Raw genomic sequence first — 21,222 nt, 5'->3', positions numbered from 1 at the left:
TTCTTACGACCAACGAGACAGCACACCCGACGATCAGCTGATCGCCACGCGCTCGAATCTCCCTTGTCTCTCTCTCTCTCTCTCTCTCTCTCTCTCCTTCTCTCTTTTTTTCCCTCTTTCGTCCTACCCCTAAAGAAAATCACTGCATTCACATTCTTTCTCTCTCTTTCTCTCTTTCTCTCTCATTCGCTCTCTATATAATTCTATCTACCTCATTACTCTTCTGGACCGAAGGAATAATTGACATTTCGTTTCTTTTTTTCTGTCTTTCTTTCTTTCGCTATGAAAAGCTTTTATATACACGAGCTGTCTGTCTATCCTACGCTTCAGAGCACGAGCTACAACCATCCGCTCGTCTCGGCGGCCGGGCGTGCACTGCCTTCCTTGATCGCCGGTTGGTTCTCGATCCTCCGTACAACTCTCCTCGTCGGTGCGCGAGGCCGTTCGCCCGTGTATCGGCCCTCCCGTATTACTCTTCGTCTTCTTATTACAGCCAACACCGTTCCGTAGCCGGTGGCCGCGACGTCGAGTTTTTCCCTTTTTGCTCAATCGATCGTATCGATTCGATCGTCTCATCAAAGGAAAATGTTTTTTTCATAATACTAATCGAAATAATAAATCGTCTATAGGTCGAAAAGCAAAGGAACGGTGAAACAAAAAATACAAAGGAAGAGAACTAAAAAAAGAAAGAAAAAATAGGGAAAAAAAAGAAGAATAAGAAGAAAAAGAATCAATCAGTGTAGCCATCTCATTCGTATCTTTACATGGCCGAATCAGTTTACCTTCGGAATCGTTCATTTCGACGACTGAAAGATAATGTTCGCGCATTGCGGTGTTTTTATCGAATACCTACCTACCCTATCCTATCCTATCTAGCAATGCAACCTTCTTCCTTATTCTGGCATTCGTTCTGTAAAAGTTCCGACAAGCTGTCGGTATATGCGAGCGTGGAACTTTTAAATTGAGTGCACCGCGAGAGCCGACGATGTACGGACGTCATTCTGATGTCTGGGTTGATTCCCTGTCTGTCCCTGAGAGCGTCCGTCTCGCGACTGACAACGCGACTGGCAGGAGCCGCGAATATTCTTTATTTTTTCTTTTTTGTTTTTTATTTTTTTTTTATTTGTCTTGTCTTTTTTTTTGTTCCTTTTTTTTTTTTCTTAAGGATATAACTTCTCGAGATATCTCTTAGGAATCTACACCAACGAAGACGTCGAAGGAATATAGATATAAAATATAAGAGAACGGTTCAAAAAGCAGCGAGAGGTCGAATGGTGATGTTCGATGACGAAGGAACAAAGAATCTCTCTCTCTCTCTCTCTCTTTCTCTCTTTCTCTCTCTAGATCGATCGATCGCCGAAGGCCATGGATGTGGGTGTCACTATCCAAGACTTTCGTAGCGGAATCGATCCAACGCTTTTTCTACAGTATGACCGGGATGTAGACAAATCAACGGCCACGCCTTGGAGAAACAGAACCGTTGTCTAACGAAGACAAAGACGCCTACGTTCGAATACTATCGCGAGATCCAAAAAATTTTCCTAAGAAAACACCTCCTTCGATAATTGCCGTTCTGTGTTAAACTTTGAACTGACTGACTGACTGACTGACTGACTGACTGACTGACTGACTGGCTAACTGACTGACTGACTGGCTGACTGGCTAACTCTAAAATCCTTTTCGAAACATGTCTTTCTTCATACGAATAAAAATTCTAATGGCGATTCGGAAGGTTCTGTCGACTAGAATATCGAAGATCGTCTAAGCGTTACCTCTCGATAAAACGTACTGCACACGAGGAAGAGAATCCTAATCTATCCTCTCTCTTTTTCTCTTTCTCTTTCTATCTTAGCGACGTACGGGACTCCGAAGGCACGAGCGGTGTCTTAGGTAATGGAGCCACGTACGACGAGGTCGTGACACGCGACCTCGATAGGTCGAAGAACGTAGCAGGTACGCAAGAGGCTCGATCATTTTTTCGCGATCTTCCTCGACGGCACGGTTCTTCTTCTCTTCTCTCCTTCTCGCAATCCCGCGCGTTCGCGCCGGGAACCTTCGATATCAGCAAACCTGAAATTATCTTAAACACCGCTTCGATTTGTACGCGCGACCGATCCTTGTTTTTTTTTTTATTTATTCATTCATTCATTCATTTATTTATTTATTTTCCTTCTTTGAAACTCTACGATTTTGTTGTATAAGTATATCGAGAATGAGAAAGATGGGTACAACTATTACTATATATATATAACTATATAAGTTTATTTAATGTATAGTTATTGCACACATAATTTAAAAGAAATTTAAATGAATAGAATTATATAAAAATAGCATCACATATTACAATACATTTTATTACAAGATTTTTGTTATTATTATATTTTATGTAATATATTTTATTAAAAATTGTTTAATATTATTTTACTTTCATGTTACAATAATGTGATTATTATATTTATTAATTATATTTGTGAGACAAAATTCGAATGGCTATACGTAAATAATATATGCTTAGGCTAACTGCGAGTGACTGGCGCCATCTTTCGATAAACAGATTCGTAAAGTATTCAACGAACGATCGATAAATCGAAAGGCGGGAGAATTTCAAAAGTAAATAGGAATTACCATCACCGGGAAAAAAAATTAATTCATTCTGTTTTAAAACAAGGATCGGTTCGTTTTTTGTTTTTATTTACCCGTCTTTTTTTTGTTTAAGGATCTTCAAAAAGAAAATAAAAACGTATAAAGAAACTCTAATAACAAGTAAAGGCCCCAAAGTAACAAGCCAGATAGCACAGTTACTAACGTATAATGAATTATCCGCAATCTGTAAAAATTAAATAACAAAAAGGACGATTAAATATTAAACACAAAGTAAAGCAAAAGAAAATGTGAAAATATAAAAGATAAACAAGAGTATCGGATTTACCTTTCATACAAAATTTTTCCTCTCTTTATGTCCTTTTCATCATCCTTTATAATAAATGTTAGAACTCCTTTGCTATAAGTTATAAAGTAAGAATCCCAGTTAAGATCGGCAATATTAAAGAAAAATTTATGTTTATCGACAACAGATAGCTTATTCCATAATGCTACAACATTATCAGTAGTGAATTCCCATTGATGAGTTGAAAAAAAAGACACTACGTTTTTATATTGTTCAATCTTTCTATAAATATTTAGAAACCTAAAAAAAAATATAACATTTACATCATGAAGATCTATTTCATCGGCGCTTGAAAAATTTAAATATCATCCAGAATTACATTGGTTTTTTTCCCATGAGATAAATCATTGAATCCATTATAAATCCTGGTATCCAATGGCAGAAAATTGATAATAATTCAATTAAGTATTTATTTTCGTGACATATAACGAAAGGGTACCATACGCTTTTGCTGGAATGTATGGTAGACTTCAATTCATCTAGTTTTGAACAACAATATCTCCAAGTCAATGGATTTTGAGCAAAGGAGACGATATTATAAATTGGAATCTTTTCTTCGTCAACTGGTAAGGACTTGTTATCTTTATTGGAATCAGTAATACTCGGCAATACAGATCTATAATAGAAATTCTTCTTAATTCGTTGCAAATATAATTTAAAGTATATTAAATCTTCGTTTTTAAGATTATTCGAGAAAAAAAGAAAAAAGAAAGCACCTGTTTTTCGCGGTGTCCCATGTTGCCACGATGATATTGTTGACAACATAATCAGCGGGAATGATGTCATTTATTAATTTTAAATTACAATGCATTACATGTAGGATACCAATAGCAGCAGCAAATATGGCGCCCGTCAATCCATAGAAATTATTTATCCATCCGGGAATCGGATCTTTTTCCGTTGACAAAACAGAAGATGGTCGAACGATGCAAACTGGAATTCCATTTGAATATCGCCGTACAGTATCTTCGCAGATTGCTTTCGAATACGTGTAAGTGTTGGGATATTTACCGAGTAATCTACAACATAAATGTTGTGCTGATCGAATTCATATTAAAACAAAAAAAAAAAAAGCGAAAGTGTTCTTGTCTCATTACTTTGGCGTAATCAAATTCAATTGATCATCATTCAAAATCTCTGCCAATTTTATTATGCTCTCTGTCTTTAACGGTGGCTCGTAAAATTTCTCTTCGATCTTTCTATGAATGCAATTCGAAAATGCCGTTGATAAATAGGTGAAAATCTAAAATAAAATGTATTATGACGTTACATGTCTTAAGTAAAGCCAATGTCTAAATAAATGGAATCCTTTCAAAAGATGCTTGAATATAATTTGAATGTGTGTGTAAATAGAAGAATGTACCTTTAAATTGGGCATTTCTTGTGCAAGCAAAAGGAGCTCCCTCGTTCCTTTGACGTTTATATTAATTATATAACGAAGTGGATCCTTGAAACGCACGGATGCTGCACTGTGAAAAATCACTTCAGTATCTTTAATACGTTCGCAATCTTCCTCTGATATTCCTAACTTCAATTCACTCATATTACTTTCTATTAAAACGATCTTCTTTTCGACATGTTTCTGTTCTTTCTTCAATTTATCAAAAATCTGAAGAATAAAATACAGATGGTAATATTTGCGATTTAATTTATAATATTAAAATAAATAATGAACATTTTGTAACGTTACTCACGGTATTGTTAAAATATTCTTTAAATCGAGTCTGCATATCCTTCTGTTTCTTTCCTCTCATCAATAAATAAATCGTTTTAATTTCTGGACAGGATCTACGAATTTTAGCAATGCATTCATAGAAATTTTTCAACGTAAAGTAAATCCATGTAAAAATAAATGTAATCGAAATATGTAGTACGTTGATGGATAGATGTGAAAGAGAAAGAAAATCAATTATTGTAAAACTAATAAGAAGGCATAATGAAAACAGATATCTATTAAAAATATTCATAAATTTTGTAATATTTTCTCTTTTCTCGAGGCATGTATTCACTATGAAAATTCAAATCTTATGTTTGATCTTCGTTACGAATTTATTCTACTTAAGTCCGAGATTATGAAATTTCTTTACGTTTTTACAAAGGACTTCTGTGAACGTGCGAACATTGCGTTTTTAATTGTTGTTATATTATTTAAAAAGAAAATTGTGTTTACTTAATTATTTCAAAAATTGCATAATACACGACTAACTCATAATAAAAATAATTAAATATATTTTAATATATTTTAAATAAAAATATTCAGTATGTGGAACATTGATAATTCAAATAAAAATTCAATGACATATAATAAAATATATCATTTATGCGCAAATCTGTGTGTAACTACAATATGACTTTATAATATTCAAAAAACAAATATAACATCGGAATACGAAAGAACGTAAAAATAAAATAATGAATAGAAGAAAATATGAAATATTACTTCGAAAGGAAAATAAAAGTATGATCGTCTTTACCTCAAAAGTTTTTCCAGTATAAGTCCTCCCAAAAATCCAGAACCTCCAGTTATGAGTATTGTTCGACCGGAAAAAAAATCAGAAACCTCGCTTCTTTGATTAAAATCATTCGGCTCTTCTACCGTAGAAAACCTACCTTCCTTGTATGCTTGGTCATTTAACGTCATCTTTAGACTTTATTTTTTATGAAACAAAAAAATTAATATATGGATCAATGTAAAAATCTTGACTTAACAATAATAATCGGATGATAAACAAGAACAATAGTAATAATACTAATAATAATAATAACAGTAGTAATAGTAGTAGCAGTAATAATAATAATAATAATAACAATAATAATAATAAATCTCAGAAATGAATAGGAAAGTAACAAAAAAATAAATGTAAACGCACCCCTACATGCATATATGAATCGATGAAAGATTTGAATTAATTTCAAATTACTTTTTTTATAATGACTAATAAAGAGAAAAAGTAAATATATTTATTCTTGAAAAATAATATCTTTATGCAATTAAAGAATTTGAAGAATAAGGTATCAAACAGAAGATATCAATTACCGATGTCTATGTAGAAAATATACAACGATTTTATCAATAAAATTTTTTAATACTTTGTGAGCAATACTTTCTACTGTTATTCAAAAAATTCGAATTTATTTCGTTCTAATTTTTTCTAATTTTTACAATTTATTAAAAATTGAAATTTTATAAGAAATTATATGCTTTATTAAGCTCGAAATTCTTATGAAAAATAAAGTATTATTATTTTACCTTTAGTTAAATTTCTTGTTCTTCTAATGTTGATTCAACAATAGTTGATCATGGACTGTGAAGTTATCGTACGTATCGATATAAGAAAGAAATGTTTCGAAAAAGAATTATATAATTCTAATGCATATACATCAGGAATACATCATGCATTAACAATAACATGAAGTATCAAATTTTCTCACGAAATTCATTAGCTTCAAATAATTTTTAAAACAGCTTCATTGTTCTTTTCCATAAAAAATAACATGGCCATCACCTTTCTATAAAATTGACACATTTGAATATATTATTAATACTGATGATATTTTACGAGTCATTTTTGAGTTACTATACAAGAATAATATCACATATTAAAAAATATTTTATTAAAAAATTTTTAATATTATTATACTTTAATGTTATAATAATTTGATTATTATATTCGTCAAAATAATTGTATGTTTCAGATAAAATTCAAATAGTTATATATATATATATATATATATATATATATATATATATATATGTGTGTGTGTGTGTGTGTGTGTGTGTGCTCAATCAAATATGTATAAATAATATAATATCGCGACTGACTAATTCCATCTTTTGATACAGAGATTTGTAAAATAGTTAACCAATAGTTGACAAATCGAAAAACAAAGAAATTTCAAAAGTAACTGGGAATCACTATCACCGGGAAATAAGTTAACTCGTTCTATCTATAGATAATTTATTTGCTCGGTATTTTTAATTTCTACTCAGCTGCATTTTATATTTATGTAACATTATAAATTTTTACAGTGGATGGTTTATTAAATAAGCAACATTTTTTATAACATTTTTTTTGTACTAATACACTAATTGGAAAATATGTATACATATATACATACATATATATATGTATATATATATATATATATATATATATATATATATATATATATGTACGTATGTATGTATGTGTGTGTATATATATATACACGTATGTATATATATATATATATATATATATTTATATATTTAATGGAATGATATAAAGTAAAACACAAGGATAATGAGCAAATATATATGTAAGCTAACTATGTAATAGATATTGGTACAGAAAATATACAACGTTTGCTGTCATGTACTATTTTGCTATTTTAATGACTACGTATTATTACTCTATTCTAAATTGTTAAAATAAATATAAACGTTCTTTCATATATTTGCATATATTTACTATTGATAGTGTTGCATCCTTCGTTGTTCTTGACGTTTGATAAAAATTGTATTTTTATAATTGTTGATTGTTAGATCGGAAAAATTTAATATTTATTATCTCCGTATGCTAAATATCGAAAGTGAAAAAATATTGTATAATTGTTCTTTTGAATACATGATCATTCTGTTAAAAAAATAAATCAAATTAATATAACTAACGTTTCTAATCTATAAATAAAAAACATTCTCTAATTGCACATAATTGTACGATTACTGTCCCAGTATTTAAACGCTTTGGGTTTTGTTATGTCAATTAAAAAGTTCTGTTCACTTCAAAAAAAGATTTTATATGTGTGTGTCTATGTGTATTATCTTTATTATTTTTAATACTTATGCCGCCGAATATTCATATGTGTTAATTTAAAAAGTCGAAGGACGACAACAGCAGCATATTAAAAGAAAAAGATGTGGATTTGAAAATAAAAAATACTTGGACAAATATACACACGCACGAATTAAGAAACTACTAATCATCTTGAAATATACTTAATGGATCTTCGACTATTTTTTCGGCCGTTTTTTTAAGGTCTCGCGTAATAGATTTTTTTACGATTGGTCTACTTTCGCTCGACGTGGATTCTACCAAAGAAGACGATTTACTAAAAAATTCATTATCATCGTCGTCACTGTCACCCGCGAACAATGACTTGGTATGTATTACCTTTTTTGAAATTGGTTTTATAGAAGCAAATATATCGTCTTCCGTACTCGACTGATCACCAAATATGTCGATCGATTTGGAAGTTTTAACAGGTTTGTCATCAACGGACGAAATACTTTCAAGTTTTCCAGATTGCTGAGATACTTTGAATGATTCGACTTTTTGAGCCTGTACTGACTGCTCTGCGAACAAACTATTAACATCGTCGTTGTCATTGCCGTCATCGTCTTGGAAAAAATTGATTTTCTTTTGTGAAACCTTTGCCACTGCAATGCTTTTTTGTTGTTCGTTTTTGATCGACACCTTCTTCGTGATGGAACCAAATAAATTGTCATCTTCATCGTTCTGACCATCCGAATCTTTATCAAAGAAACTGATTTTGGTATCTTTCAAAGGCTTTTTCACGGACTTTGTTAAAGGTACCGAAAACAGATCACCGCTTGCATCGTCCGCGAATAAATCTGAAACGTGTTTTCTCAGCGATTCGTCTTCCCTCGTTTTGATAAATCCACTGCTAAAAAGACTATCGTCATCCGAAAATAATAAATCTTTACTTTTATCAGGCGAAGGAGTTTTCGTTACAAACGCAAATAATTGACTCGGATCTTTTAAAGGATCGTAGCTGTTATCACGCAAAGGATCTATAGGTCCTTTCGGATACTCTTGTTCAAACACGTCGTTGGTGGTTTCTATCGAGTCGTTTATTTCTTCGGATCTATTCTTTTCAACTTCCGTAAAACGTTCGATCTCATTCGATCTTACTTCTATCTTTTTTTCATTCTCCACGCCGAAATCAGTATCAGCTATAGAATTATTATGTTTACTAACTTCAGATTTCATCGAATCTTTTCTAACAATTTTCCCATTTTCATCGTTCCCACCGATAATAGTGTCTCTCAAAGGTCTACCATATGTAGGTTCTCTATCAGGCAAGACATTTTGAATAGGTGAAAGTATCGGTGCTCGTCCAAACAAAGTATCTTCTCTCTGTGGATCCTCTGGTAAATCTGGTGGTACATCAAATAAATCTTCTTCGTCGGTTGATGGAGACAACAAGGTATTTTTGTTTACGCTTATAGAACTTTCTTTGCTAATACTTCCAAGTTCGGATTTATCGTCAGCGATCGAAGGATTTAATTCAACATTTCGTGGAATATTATCCAGAAGATTGCAGGAGGATAAACTCAAACGATCAGCATTTGGAGGAACAACACTAAGACTCGTTGAATTTGATGATTCTTTGGAAATATCAGAATTTTCATTTTGAGAAATCTTTTCGGCCGTATCGATGGTATCAAAATCTAAACCACTCTGTCTGAGAGCGGATTGTCGTGCATGCCTACTTTGTGGTCGACGTTTTGCTTGAATTCTCACTCGACTCTACCAAATAAAAACAAATTATATTAATCATTAGTGAAAGAAGATTATATAATAGCCAATACAATAACGTAAGTAAACTTAGCGATGACTTGATTCAATCAATAAAACTCGCTATCAATTCATAAATAATTACGAATTTTACCACAACGAAAATAAATATATAATTACCTTGGAGGCAGTCAACAGTGTTTCTACTTGTGCCGGTACATCAAAACTAATCGCAGTTTCGGCGTTACTATTACCATTAGTTGACCGAGCCGGTTCATTTTCTTCTTTAAAAAGAAAATTATTAATAAATAATATAATGTAAGGAAAATATTATGAAATATGTTGAAGTTTCTCTCTCTCTCTTTCTCTCTTACCTGTTGACAAAGTTCGAATTTGTGTACTGATGCAGCCTCCGTCATCGCTGTCCCTATCGATCACCTCATCCTCTTCGTCCGTCTTCTCTTCGCTCTTTCTCCACAACGGTGGTGTATCGGTAGGAGAAAGAATTTTTAAATCACCCATTTTCCCCATAAGATCTTTGATTTTTCCTGAGACTGCTCGGCGTGGCACTTGAGAATTATCTTCCGCTAAGGACGGTGTGGTGGTACGAATGTTTAACGTTGTCGGTGGATGCTTTTTATTTTCAATATCGACGCTATTATTATCATCAAAATTATCAGAGGACTTGACATCTACCTGAGCTGATTCTTCCTTCGATACGATTCGATTCGATTCCTCGATATTCTCTACCTTACTTTCCACTTCCGCTTCGATCTTATCTTTTTTATCGTTAGCAAATAGATCCTCGTAATCATCGTCTTCAAAGAGGACGTCGTTCCGCTGATTGTCCTGTCCTTTATCTTCCTGCCTAGACGTAGCTAAAAAGTTATCGGCTCTTCCTTCCGACGACTTTTTTGACAAAGTTTGACTTGTCTGACGTTTAACATCTTCCACTTTTGCTTCTTCTTCCCGAGACAAAGCTTTCTTATCAATTACCTCTATCGTCTTCGTCGGTTGTTTCGTCGAAAAGAGATCGTTTCCAGAATCGGTGGCAAAAGCTTGTGACTCGACTTTGTTTTCGACTCTCGTATTCTTCGCTCCAAACAAATCGTCAACGTTATCATCTTCCTCGTCATCGAAAAGACTCCTCTTCTTCGTTGTTACTGACTTAACCGAAGCTTTGGTAATATTACTCTCTCTCGAAACGTTCGTACTATGAATTTTATTGACCGAAAAGTTATCGGACGCGATATCCAGGACTCTTTTCGAACCAACCGTGTTATCTTTGTAAGGTTTCGAAACATTTCCGAATATATCAACGTCTGGTGAATCTTTGTTACCGAAAATGTCGATGTCCTCGTCAAAAAGACCCTTACGATTGGACGATCTATTTTTGTCGGGATATTGAGGAGTTGTTGCTAAAAAGTCTGTACTCTTTTGTGACCTTGAACCAGAACTAGTCGTAGAGAAAAGTTCGTCTCCTGAATCTGATTCATCGAAGAGTGAATTGATCTTCGATTTGTTCGTCTTCGAATCTGCTTTAGGAAGAGGTGGTGGACCAAAGAGATCCTTATTCTCGAAGACATCGTCCAATCCTGTCGAAATCTCTGTCGTTTGCTCCACGTTCGATTGATTGTTCGACGTCCTCAAGGAAGTAGAATTAACTTCCGGACGATGCAAAGTGTTCGCCACGAAAAGACTATCGCTGACAAATCTCTCACGATACAATTCTTCCGAATTTAAACGAGTCGAAGTATATACGTCATCTGTCCTGTAAGTGTAAAAAATAAAATAATAAAAACTATATATATATATGCGTATACGTGTTTTCAATTTTATATGTATATTATAGTTTTATGACCCTAATAGAAATGAAATTTTAATATAGAATATAAATTAGAAAAACACATTTCATATCATTAATGTAATTTTGATTTGATATTTCAGATAGCTTATCACGTTCTTAAGGAAATACATATTAAAAAGTTTTGTGATATCTCATAAGTCATAGGTGAGAAATTCTTCCCACCGCCGATCAAATGAATTCCATATGCGATTACTAAGTTAATCAATCACATATTTCCCACTATTTAAGCCTATTATTTTGCAAACAATAGTCGTGCACGCACAAAACACAATAATGAATATTCTTTTTTTTATAAATATCTGTATATAGCGAGCCAGTTCTAGCAATTCATGTATTATAATATATGCATCTATTCATATGTATAACATATATATACATTATATACAAAAGACAACCGCAGTTTCAATACGACATTCTTCATAAATTATATATAATACTTATATAACGCGGAGCATCGTAAAATGTCAAAGAGCAAAAATACATTATAACATACTTCTTAGAATATTTTTAATTTGTTATGTCTCTTTTCTTTAACCCCATCTCTACGCTACGTATAGGAAAAAGCATAGTTTTTAGTCACATTTCTTATAATTATTGACTACAAACGCATTTCTTTTTTGTGCATATATATGCTATTGTATTAATGAATTTTTAACCAACGACAAATAACGAACAATGAGACTTTCTCTTAACAATTCTTATTGTTAATAACAATTAATCAAATGCACAGTGGAAAAAATATATCGATTAAATTATAAGTGTATATTTATCCTGAGCGATCGCAAAACATTTTTTTTTAGTAAGTATTATACATAATTAATCAGTAATTAAAATGTATGTACTTTTTCTTTATCCAACAAATTAATGTAAATGTATGTACAATTTTTTGTTTTATTAATTTTTTCCCAATTTAATTTCGGCGTTATACAATGTGTATACGTACGTAATTACTTACAGAAATTATTCTAATAAAACTGAAAATTTTTCATCTTCGGGTTCATATAAAAAGTTCAAAAAAAAGAAACGTACAGCATAAATGAACTAATACATTCTGATGAAATCATATCCAAAGATAACATTTACATGATTTATTTCATCTTGAAAATTGTCTACTCTAAAACACGTCATCTCACCGTGATCAAAGATCTAATCAATTTTTTCCCTGAGGCTAGTACAAAACATATAAAAGCGAGCGAAAATTTAAATTATATTAGTAGTATTTCAGAAGGAACGACTGGTGTTAAACGTATCATTATTAAAGAGACAAGATGAAATCTATATTCGTATTTTGTGGAATATTATTTGCACTATGTATCTTCGTGCTAGTTGAGGGTAAAAAAAATTAAACATTTTGTTATATTCAACAAATACTACATACAAATGACTAGATTAAAGAACGGTTGAAAACAAGTTCTTGAAAAAATAAGTTCTTGAAAGGTTTCGATATTAAAAAATCCGATTCAATGAATTAGTTAAAGCATAGTTTTCTTGAACATCTACACTAACCCCAAGCATAAACACTTCGATCGATAGTATGTGGCGTAAGCTTTCCAAACTCACTATAGTAAATTATAGTATATCAATAGAGACAAGATTCTACAATGATCGTTGTAAAATAAAAGAAAAACTTAGTGAGAATTTGATCGAATATGCGCCATAAACAATGTCTATTCTTCAAACGATCGATTGATATTTTCCGAACATTAAAAAATCAAAACGGAATTTTTTTCAGGAGATTGTGAGTGGTACGACGGAATATACCCAGTTGGTGAACACATTTTTAATTGTTCAAGATTCACCTGCAGTGAATCTGGCAGTTGGTATAGTGTCGGGTGAGTCAGATGTGATACGAGTTGCATCTTGAATTAATAATGAAGATGCGACTTCGATTTGTACGCGCTATGCTTATTTATCTTTCTTATGATTTAAAATCTCATTTTGCGTCATATACGAGTTTTTTATTTAACACGTATAAGCGATAATAAGATGACCTTCAACTTAAAAGCAATTTATCGTCAACGGAGTTTAAAAAAAATGAAAGTAATGAAAATGTGGAAAACTCCATCGGTTTTAAAAAATGTATCTCTTTCTTTTTAGATGTCCACTGTATATGTGTGAAGAAACAATCGGATACGAAGAAGTAGATTTAAATAAACCTTATCCAGAATGTTGCGGAGGACCAATCTGTAAAGATAAGACACCCTAACGTACGAGCACGTAACTATTCGAAAATTACTTACAAACGATTGGAAGATGAAAATGACATCACGCAAAAAAATATTTAGCAGTAATAACCGTTTTATCAGATTTTACGTATATCTAAAAGAGTTATTGTCTGTGTAACAGTTTCAATTATACTGAAGAAGCTTACCTTGGACTGTAACGTTTACTCAATGTAATACCCAATGAATAGTAGAGTGACTAATGTTTGTATCATCCTCTACCAATGATAGCTTTGGCATTTACTTTATGTACTAATTTCTAAAAAGGAAATCGCGAGAAGTAACGATAGAAAATACGTATTTTATCTCTCTCTCCCTCTCTCTCCCTTCTTTGATAACAAACATTATTTCAAATATGATATACGTATACGAAATGGAAGAACTATATATATTTATATATACATATATACACACACACACATATATATATATGTATGTATGTATATGTATATGTATATGGAGAAAGAAAGTAGAAAACTTACGACATCGTTTTAATCGTTGTACTGCTTATACTGTGACGTTGAATCGATATACCACTACTGTTACCGCTGTTCCAGTTTCCTGAATTTTCTGCCCTTGCAATAGAACTATCTGCGAATATAAGTTCGTTGCTCGATCCATCTTCTGTGTCGCTGTTGGATGAATCGGATGATTGACGACGTGGTATTCTACTCGATAATGTATTCTCGACGGAAGAGGTCAAAATTCCACCCAGTATCGATAGATCATCTACCGCTTTCTAACATATGAAAATAAAATACAATTGTACAATTAATGATTTGTATCAAAGTTTCATCTCACAATATCATTGTACCTTTTTGTTATTATTCTCCGAATTAGCAGGATTCTGTGTTTCTTCTATAGGTTTACTGGACTGCTTTTTAGATGTTGCAAAAAGATCATTGTCGTCTTCTTCTTCCTCGCTAAATAGATTATTGACATCGACGTTGGACTCTGGCGTACTAGTTGTCCAGTTGGTTTTACCAGTTTTGCCAATCACAACATCAAGGAACTTCTTTTGTACATTTTCTGTATTCACAGCTTGTTTGCTCTCTGATGTAGTATCCTTCGTAATCCTTTTTACAGGTTGTTTCGATGAAAAAATGTCATCCGAATCTTCTGAATCTCCATCGGCGAATAAATCATCGATCGCTGATTTTGGTTTCATAGCTAAAATAAAATTAAATCTGCTCGACTCGATTTATTATGACTCGATTTGTTAAAAATCTATGTATATTACACGTTGAACTTACATATTGTACTGATAGGTGGTGGAACATCCATACTAGGTGGAATAATATTCGATTGAAAAACAGGTTGTTTTTCCCATAATTTCGTCGATACATTATCTTCGAAGATTTCTTTATTATCGTCAAAGAGATTGTTGGGTTTATCATTAAAGAAATCTTCTATACCCTCATCCTCTGGAGTAAATAGATCGTCTAAAAGTAAAGAAATTATTTTTTTATCCATTGTCATATATAATATCAAGATATTAAAATGTTACCTTTAAATTTATTAATAGAAGGTTCTCTTGTTTCATTCGTTATCGGAGGCTTTTGAGCTTGTCGAACGCTACCTAATCTCTTGGCTAGTTCTTCGGCAAAGTTAGGTGTCTCATTAGCAACCTGGACCTGTAAATTACACAAATATGTTGTAATTATGTTATGTACATTTTTATGCTTTAAATAATAACGAATAAAAAAGAAACCTTTGGTGGATCCTTAATAGGAGTCGTAGAATCAGATGCAAAACTCATAGTACTCTGAGATATACTGTCTAATTTTCCATGATTCACGTACGAAACATCGTTCGATTTTTCTGATTCGCTCAAAGAAGAAGATAACCTGGTATTTATGTTTTGCTCGTTTTTTGGATTGAAAGATTCTTGTATTCTTTCTTCTTCTTTATCACTTTCCGATTCATCCTCTTCTTCGTCCACTTGCTCAGATTCACTGCTGCTGCTTTCTAAACCAATTTTATTAGAAGTATTCCATATATCTGAACCAATGACGTAAGGCAAAGGTCGATCTTGATATGGATCTTGAAATGGCCCCAAAATAACACTGAAATAAAACATATTCTATATCATTCGTTGCCTTATCATTCTCTACAATGGATATGTTTTTAATAAATATATTAACCTCATAAATCTTGCATCATCCTCATCCTCACTATCGCTATCAATAACTTCCATCCTTTTATACTTTTCATCCATTATACTTAAACCTTGTTTTATACTTTCGCTTATACTGGCAATAAGATCTGTAGTTGGGAGTTCTTGCTCTTTAGAATCCTGTATTAAATATTAATATTATTCTCTTGATAAGATCTACTATATATATGTTAAATACCTTTTGCAAGTCTTCTATTTTTTTTTCAATTTCTATATCATCTTCTTGTACTCGACTCTCAATAAACTGAGTATTGGCTAATGCCAAAGAAGTATTGGTTACATTATCTATAATTATTGCAGTCTCACTTAATTGAGTTGTTAATGAATCTATAGCTTGTTGAGTCTTGTTAGCTTTTGACACTAGATTCTAAAACATAATAATAATAACAAATAAAATATAAAAATGTATCATGTAAGCATATAATTTAAAGATAAGAAATAATGTTTATTAACTTCTATCATACTTCAGAAAATTGTTGAAGATGTTTTAATAATCCTGCATCAGCTGCCAGACTCCATTCTTGTCTCTTGTTCCTCATTTCTTCTGTAGTCCATGATCGTTCCCACGATTTTTCCATTTCATCCGATACATTCTACATATTACAAATAAATGTTATATTAAATATTATTTTTTCTTACAATAAACATACAATATTTTCCAACAAAGTATTAATCATCTAAATAAACTAATATTAGGCAAACAATTGAAACAGAAGAAAACATTAATAACAAGTATTTATATAACAATAAAGACAGCACATATAAAAATTTATTAAAAGTTATTCTATTGTTTATATTTGTTAACCTAATTCTAAAGTATATTATAAATTAATATCAATATGCTTACCATATCATCAAGTACGATCTCACATACAATTTAATAATATTTAATTTCTTTCTGTGACACTATCGGTATTTATAATTTAAGGACACTTTTTCACCCAGCAAAGTTACAGAAAAACACCCATTTAACACTTGTGATTATAGAAACTTATGACACACGATTGAAAGTATACGATTTCTTCGACGAAAGTGACAGGGACGTATGAAAGATCAAATCGATATTTTGATTTATAACATAATGTTTTTCCCGATGGTAAAATAACTTCACGATTACTCGAATCAGTTTTATTCGATATTGTTCATATTTCTTTAAGAAATATATATGTGTGTGTATATTACATTATCCGTTGTGAAAAACTATAAAAACGTTAACCAAGTGGATAAGAATATCTTTATTTTTTTGCATCGTTTTAATTTCATCATCGATATCGATATTCACACATTTATGCAAAAATATAATAGAAATATTTTTTATCTAAAATAGAAACAGGTTCCAGTATTTATTCAATACGGACCTGGTTTATTGCGACGTTGCCAAATTAAATAGTATTTTGGTCCGTATTCGAGATTCCGCTGTTCGGCCGATAGAGAAACAGCGTTGCAAATTGTTTGTCAATATTTTGGAGTTTCGTAATATTTTAACGAATTTGTAATAGTTATGATACGTTCACCTTTATATTTTTATAATAATGTATCAAAGTGAAAAAATATTTTGATCTTTGATCTTTTAAAGTGATTGCTGTCCCAATTTTTCCTATCGAGGGTATGGAATGTTTCGATGTATATGCGCACATACATACACACATCGATAATAGTATGTAATATATGTGTATGATACATCGACGATACTGTCAACGAGTGCGTTGTGCATGTGCAGTGATGCTACTTCTATATGCAACGCTGGAATCCCATCTGTTTGATTAAAAAGGAAAATGTTTAAAATATTTCTTAACATTGGAAAGAATTGACTATATTTAAGATAGATCTTATCCAATTATATGAAACTCCAATTATATTTATAAATGGTGAAAAAATGCAATCCTTTTTTAAAAGTAAAACCTTGATGTAAAAAGAAAAAGAAAAACAATACACAAGAGAATAGGTAATTTTAAATGTTGAGAAGAATCTCTTATCTTGTCACTCCATTTTGGTAAGTCAACAAGCCAAGATAAATATTCCTTTTGCAAATTTGCTAATACTATAAAAATCTTATTTATTTTATATCTCTTCAATATGTATATGAACGTAAGCAGACAACACATTTATATATTTGTTACATGAAATTTTTGTTCAATAATTAAAACTGTTTAACAATTCAAAAATAATAGATTGTAATTAATACTGTTATATGTTTGTTATAGATATATGCCAAACATGTATGTTATCAAAACAATGATGTATCCAAGATATGTAGGTGGTCGATTTAACACGGATGCATACATCAGACAATTGTGTATCCTATTTAGTTGATGCACAAAATATTGTCTTAAAGACATTTGTTATTTTTATTGCATATCTTTATTCTTGCTCTTTTTGAGCATCCTTATTGTCATAGAATATTCAGTGTTCACAAAATCACTTTTAATGAGGCTGAAATCACGAACAAGAAGGCAAACTCTCTTTTGAGAAAGTACAGTGTTTTACGACTGACTTTGATGAACAATGAACCATTCCGGAAGCGGAAAACGTCAGGCGAAGGTTCTGGAAGAAAATTATTGGGACTGCAGTGTCTGCACATATAGAAATACAGCGGAAGCATTTAAGTGCCTCATGTGTGACGTCCGCAAAGGAACTTCCACGCGGAAACCCCGCATTAATCCTCAATTAGTGGCACAACAGGTTGTCTATTTTATTTCTCGTTATTTATTATTTAGTACAAAAACTTTTACTAATTATTTTTTTACTGATTTATATATTCATATATTTCTCATTTAGGTTGCACAACAGCAATATGTGCCACTTTTAAAGCCTGGCAAAAAAGAAGGAAGTAGTGGTAGTAGTACAACTAGCAGTGGAAAAGAAAAAGACCGCAAACTGGACAAACCAAGGCGCAAGAGTAGGCATCCACCTCGTCTTAAAAATATAGATCGTAGTACGGCTCAAACCAATGAAGTAACGGTAAATAATGTTACCGTTGTTATTACTGAATATAAACCAAAAGTTAAAAAAAGTTCGGATCAGTCTGGTATTTCCAGCAGTGCTTCTTCTGAAAATGGAAGTCAGCATGATTCCAATCAAGACTCTAGAAGTCTGGATATAGGAACTGATGCCTAGGTCAATACTATGTCACATATATGTGTGGATTATTCTAATTAATATATTATATGTCACTTTCCATGTACAGTCGTACATCTTGTGGGCAAAAGCGACAGTTTTGTCTATCTGTTACAGCTACACAATAAGTCAGACATTTTATGCTATCAATGGAATGTTTATTTTATACTATTTTCTTAATAATCAGTACTATTAAAAACAAGCTATTTATGATATAAGAAACTGTACTTAACTATCTTATATTTATTAATTCATATGATTAGTAATGTTTGTTTTTACTCTTATACAAAATTTATTCATATATATATATATATATATATATATATATATATATATATATATATATATTATAGAATTTTTTATTTATTTTACTTACAATCCATACTTGCAAAAATTGTATCATTATAAATTCATATCCATTGTTAACATAATAATGTCCATGACTTTTACTGAATTTGAAAAACCACTGCCAGAGAGCATGTTACAAGATTATTATTACTATTAAAATCTTTTAACAGAGCTCATGACACATTGATGTCATTATGCATTGTATGAATAGTTTTAGTTAACATGCTTGTGTGAGCAAAAATATATCAAACAACTGGCACTGGTACATATATACATCTTTTCTGCATTCCAGTTTATTGAATTATTAAAAAGATATTTACCATTTAATTGTGTAAAGATTTCTGACTTTCCAGGTTGTGTATTATCTACTTTTATTTGATATATTTATTAATTAAAGAGAAGATATACTATTTTTATGTTACTTTAAAATCTAGAAAATTTTGCTTTATATAAATCATGTGATTTTAATTTTTTCTGTAGCACAAAATGGAATATAAAATGACCAATTGATTTTTCTTTTTTTTTTTTTCTTTTTTTCTTCTTTTTCTTTAATGTAGTTTATGCCTCGAAAAACAAAATCTTATATTATTTTTTTTAAAGTGCTCACACTTTGCATTATAATATTTTAATGTTTAATCGAAATATTTGTCTTGGGACAAAGGATTAAACCTAATAATTTTAATATATTTCATTTAGTTTAACTTGTTGCGATTTTTTTTTATTATAATTTATATAACTTTTAGATTATGTCTCTAGTTTATAAATATTTTTGGTTTTTTAAATGATTTCTAAATATCAAATTAATATTTCAACAATTATAAATTACTGATAGTAAATCTATCTTGTATAATAACAAAATGGAATGTGCATATTTATAAATGAAAAACATTACATTGCAACAATTAATAGCCCATAATAATAACTATCTGATCACTATAAACTGCGATCTATAATTATTTTTATATTTATTTTTATCCATTTTACACTATTGAGATATAAATTATATTAAACTCAAATCGTGTACGAGATTTAAAGACGATTTGTAAAAACCACAAATAATATAGTTTTTCTTTAAGTATATTGAGTTGTTACACAAATTATGACGTATTATCAATTTATTAAATTATATATCAATTAAACTACTGCACTAACAGAAATAATATTGGCAAATCCAAGTTATCAACTTAAAGTGAAAGTAAATGAGATACTTTTTGTGAATACTTATATAAATATCCAATAATTTACTGAGAATTTCAACTTATTACATAAGTAAAATAAAGAACACTTTTCACAAATTCCTTATATATTATTATAATAGCGTAATTATCAATATTTAACTCATTTTTTTTTTAATTCATATTTCAAAATTAATTTTTTAATCACATTTGTTGTAAACTCTTTTTGCAAGTTTTGTTATTCAATAAATAATATTTGGCAATTATTCTCATATAGTCAATATTAACACTCTTTGTCATTATTAAATCATTGTAAGTTGTATTTTTATGGTAATGAAATATTATGAATCAAAGTTTGTATCGACTGCCTTCTTAATATAAATTATTTATAGAAGGGAAAAAAAATTGGAATCTATCAAATGTAAAGAACATAGAATGAAATTACATTGTTGTACAAAATGATTAATTCTTGCGAAATACTGTTGGGGATAACATTATATTACTACAGGGAAAGAAATAAATTATCTGCAAAAAAAGAAATAAGAATTCTTATACACAACCACCCCAGGTATATTAAAATCATTATAAACTCTCTCCCTTATTTAGTATTATGTAATTTATTGTGCTAGAAAGTATATAGAATTTGTCACACAAAAATATTATAAACTAGAGTAAATAGCAAAAGGAATAAAAACTTCAAAAATCTAATTACATTTGTATTTCATTAAATCCCCTATCTAAATTATAAAAATAGAGTAATCATTTGTAAAAAAAAAATGTGTTTGCATAATATTTATATTATGTACATATCGAACGTACAGTATAGGTAAATTATTTACATTCCATACA

General features: G+C 30.8%; 5 protein-coding genes across 10 annotated transcripts in view; 2 read left to right on the top strand and 3 right to left on the bottom strand.

The window, feature by feature from the left end:
- LOC122634614 (Krueppel-like factor 3) overlaps positions 1-2,360 on the bottom strand; it is a 244,337-nt gene extending 241,977 nt beyond the window's left edge. For all 4 annotated transcript variants that reach the window (XR_006328438.1, XR_006328437.1, XR_006328436.1 and 1 more), the window contains exon 1: positions 212-2,360. The gene's annotated coding sequence lies outside the window, so the exon portion shown is untranslated. The remainder of the gene's footprint in view (positions 1-211) is intronic.
- Positions 2,361-2,674: 314 nt separating this feature from the next.
- On the bottom strand, positions 2,675-6,220 carry LOC122634608 (fatty acyl-CoA reductase wat-like). Its single transcript, XM_043823708.1, has 9 exons — positions 6,198-6,220; positions 5,422-5,595; positions 4,642-4,735; positions 4,311-4,556; positions 4,045-4,190; positions 3,664-3,966; positions 3,267-3,563; positions 2,930-3,187; positions 2,675-2,827 (listed from the first exon to the last, which is right to left on the bottom strand). The coding sequence occupies exons 2-9, from the start codon at positions 5,586-5,588 to the stop codon at positions 2,722-2,724; spliced, it is 1,617 nt and encodes a 538-aa protein (XP_043679643.1). The 5' UTR covers positions 5,589-5,595; positions 6,198-6,220; the 3' UTR covers positions 2,675-2,721.
- A 1,008-nt stretch (positions 6,221-7,228) lies between these two features.
- LOC122634583 (WASH complex subunit 2-like) lies at positions 7,229-16,977 on the bottom strand. 2 transcript variants are annotated; one of them, XM_043823671.1, is made up of 12 exons: positions 16,581-16,977; positions 16,198-16,326; positions 15,912-16,100; positions 15,702-15,853; positions 15,269-15,623; positions 15,065-15,191; positions 14,811-14,999; positions 14,372-14,727; positions 14,040-14,296; positions 9,843-11,239; positions 9,649-9,749; positions 7,229-9,480 (listed from the first exon to the last, which is right to left on the bottom strand). In XM_043823671.1, exons 1-12 carry the CDS (start codon positions 16,581-16,583, stop codon positions 7,906-7,908), a joined length of 4,830 nt encoding a protein of 1,609 aa, XP_043679606.1. In that variant the 5' UTR covers positions 16,584-16,977; the 3' UTR covers positions 7,229-7,905. The 2 variants fall into 2 exon arrangements, with proteins under 2 accessions (XP_043679606.1, XP_043679605.1); XM_043823670.1 differs by having other exon boundaries at positions 9,649-9,752; positions 16,581-16,976.
- On the top strand, positions 12,526-13,851 carry LOC122634595. The gene is made up of 3 exons (XM_043823689.1): positions 12,526-12,667; positions 13,068-13,167; positions 13,433-13,851. Exons 1-3 carry the CDS (start codon positions 12,604-12,606, stop codon positions 13,539-13,541), a joined length of 273 nt encoding a protein of 90 aa, XP_043679624.1. The 5' UTR covers positions 12,526-12,603; the 3' UTR covers positions 13,542-13,851.
- Positions 16,978-17,093: 116 nt separating the features above from the next.
- Positions 17,094-21,081, top strand: LOC122634591 (YY1-associated factor 2). 2 transcript variants are annotated; one of them, XM_043823685.1, is made up of 4 exons: positions 17,094-17,726; positions 17,938-18,029; positions 18,141-18,415; positions 18,512-21,081. In XM_043823685.1, the coding sequence occupies exons 3-4, from the start codon at positions 18,239-18,241 to the stop codon at positions 18,848-18,850; spliced, it is 516 nt and encodes a 171-aa protein (XP_043679620.1). In that variant the 5' UTR covers positions 17,094-17,726; positions 17,938-18,029; positions 18,141-18,238; the 3' UTR covers positions 18,851-21,081. The 2 variants fall into 2 exon arrangements, with proteins under 2 accessions (XP_043679620.1, XP_043679618.1); XM_043823683.1 differs by having other exon boundaries at positions 17,098-17,821; positions 17,938-18,415.
- Positions 21,082-21,222: the final 141 nt, after the last annotated feature.

Source organism: Vespula pensylvanica, chromosome 15 (genome assembly GCF_014466175.1).
Source record: "Vespula pensylvanica isolate Volc-1 chromosome 15, ASM1446617v1, whole genome shotgun sequence".
Classification (NCBI taxonomy): Eukaryota; Metazoa; Arthropoda; class Insecta; order Hymenoptera; family Vespidae; genus Vespula; species Vespula pensylvanica.
Note: the sequence above shows the minus strand (reverse complement) of the source record. Positions and strands in the feature narration are given on the sequence as shown.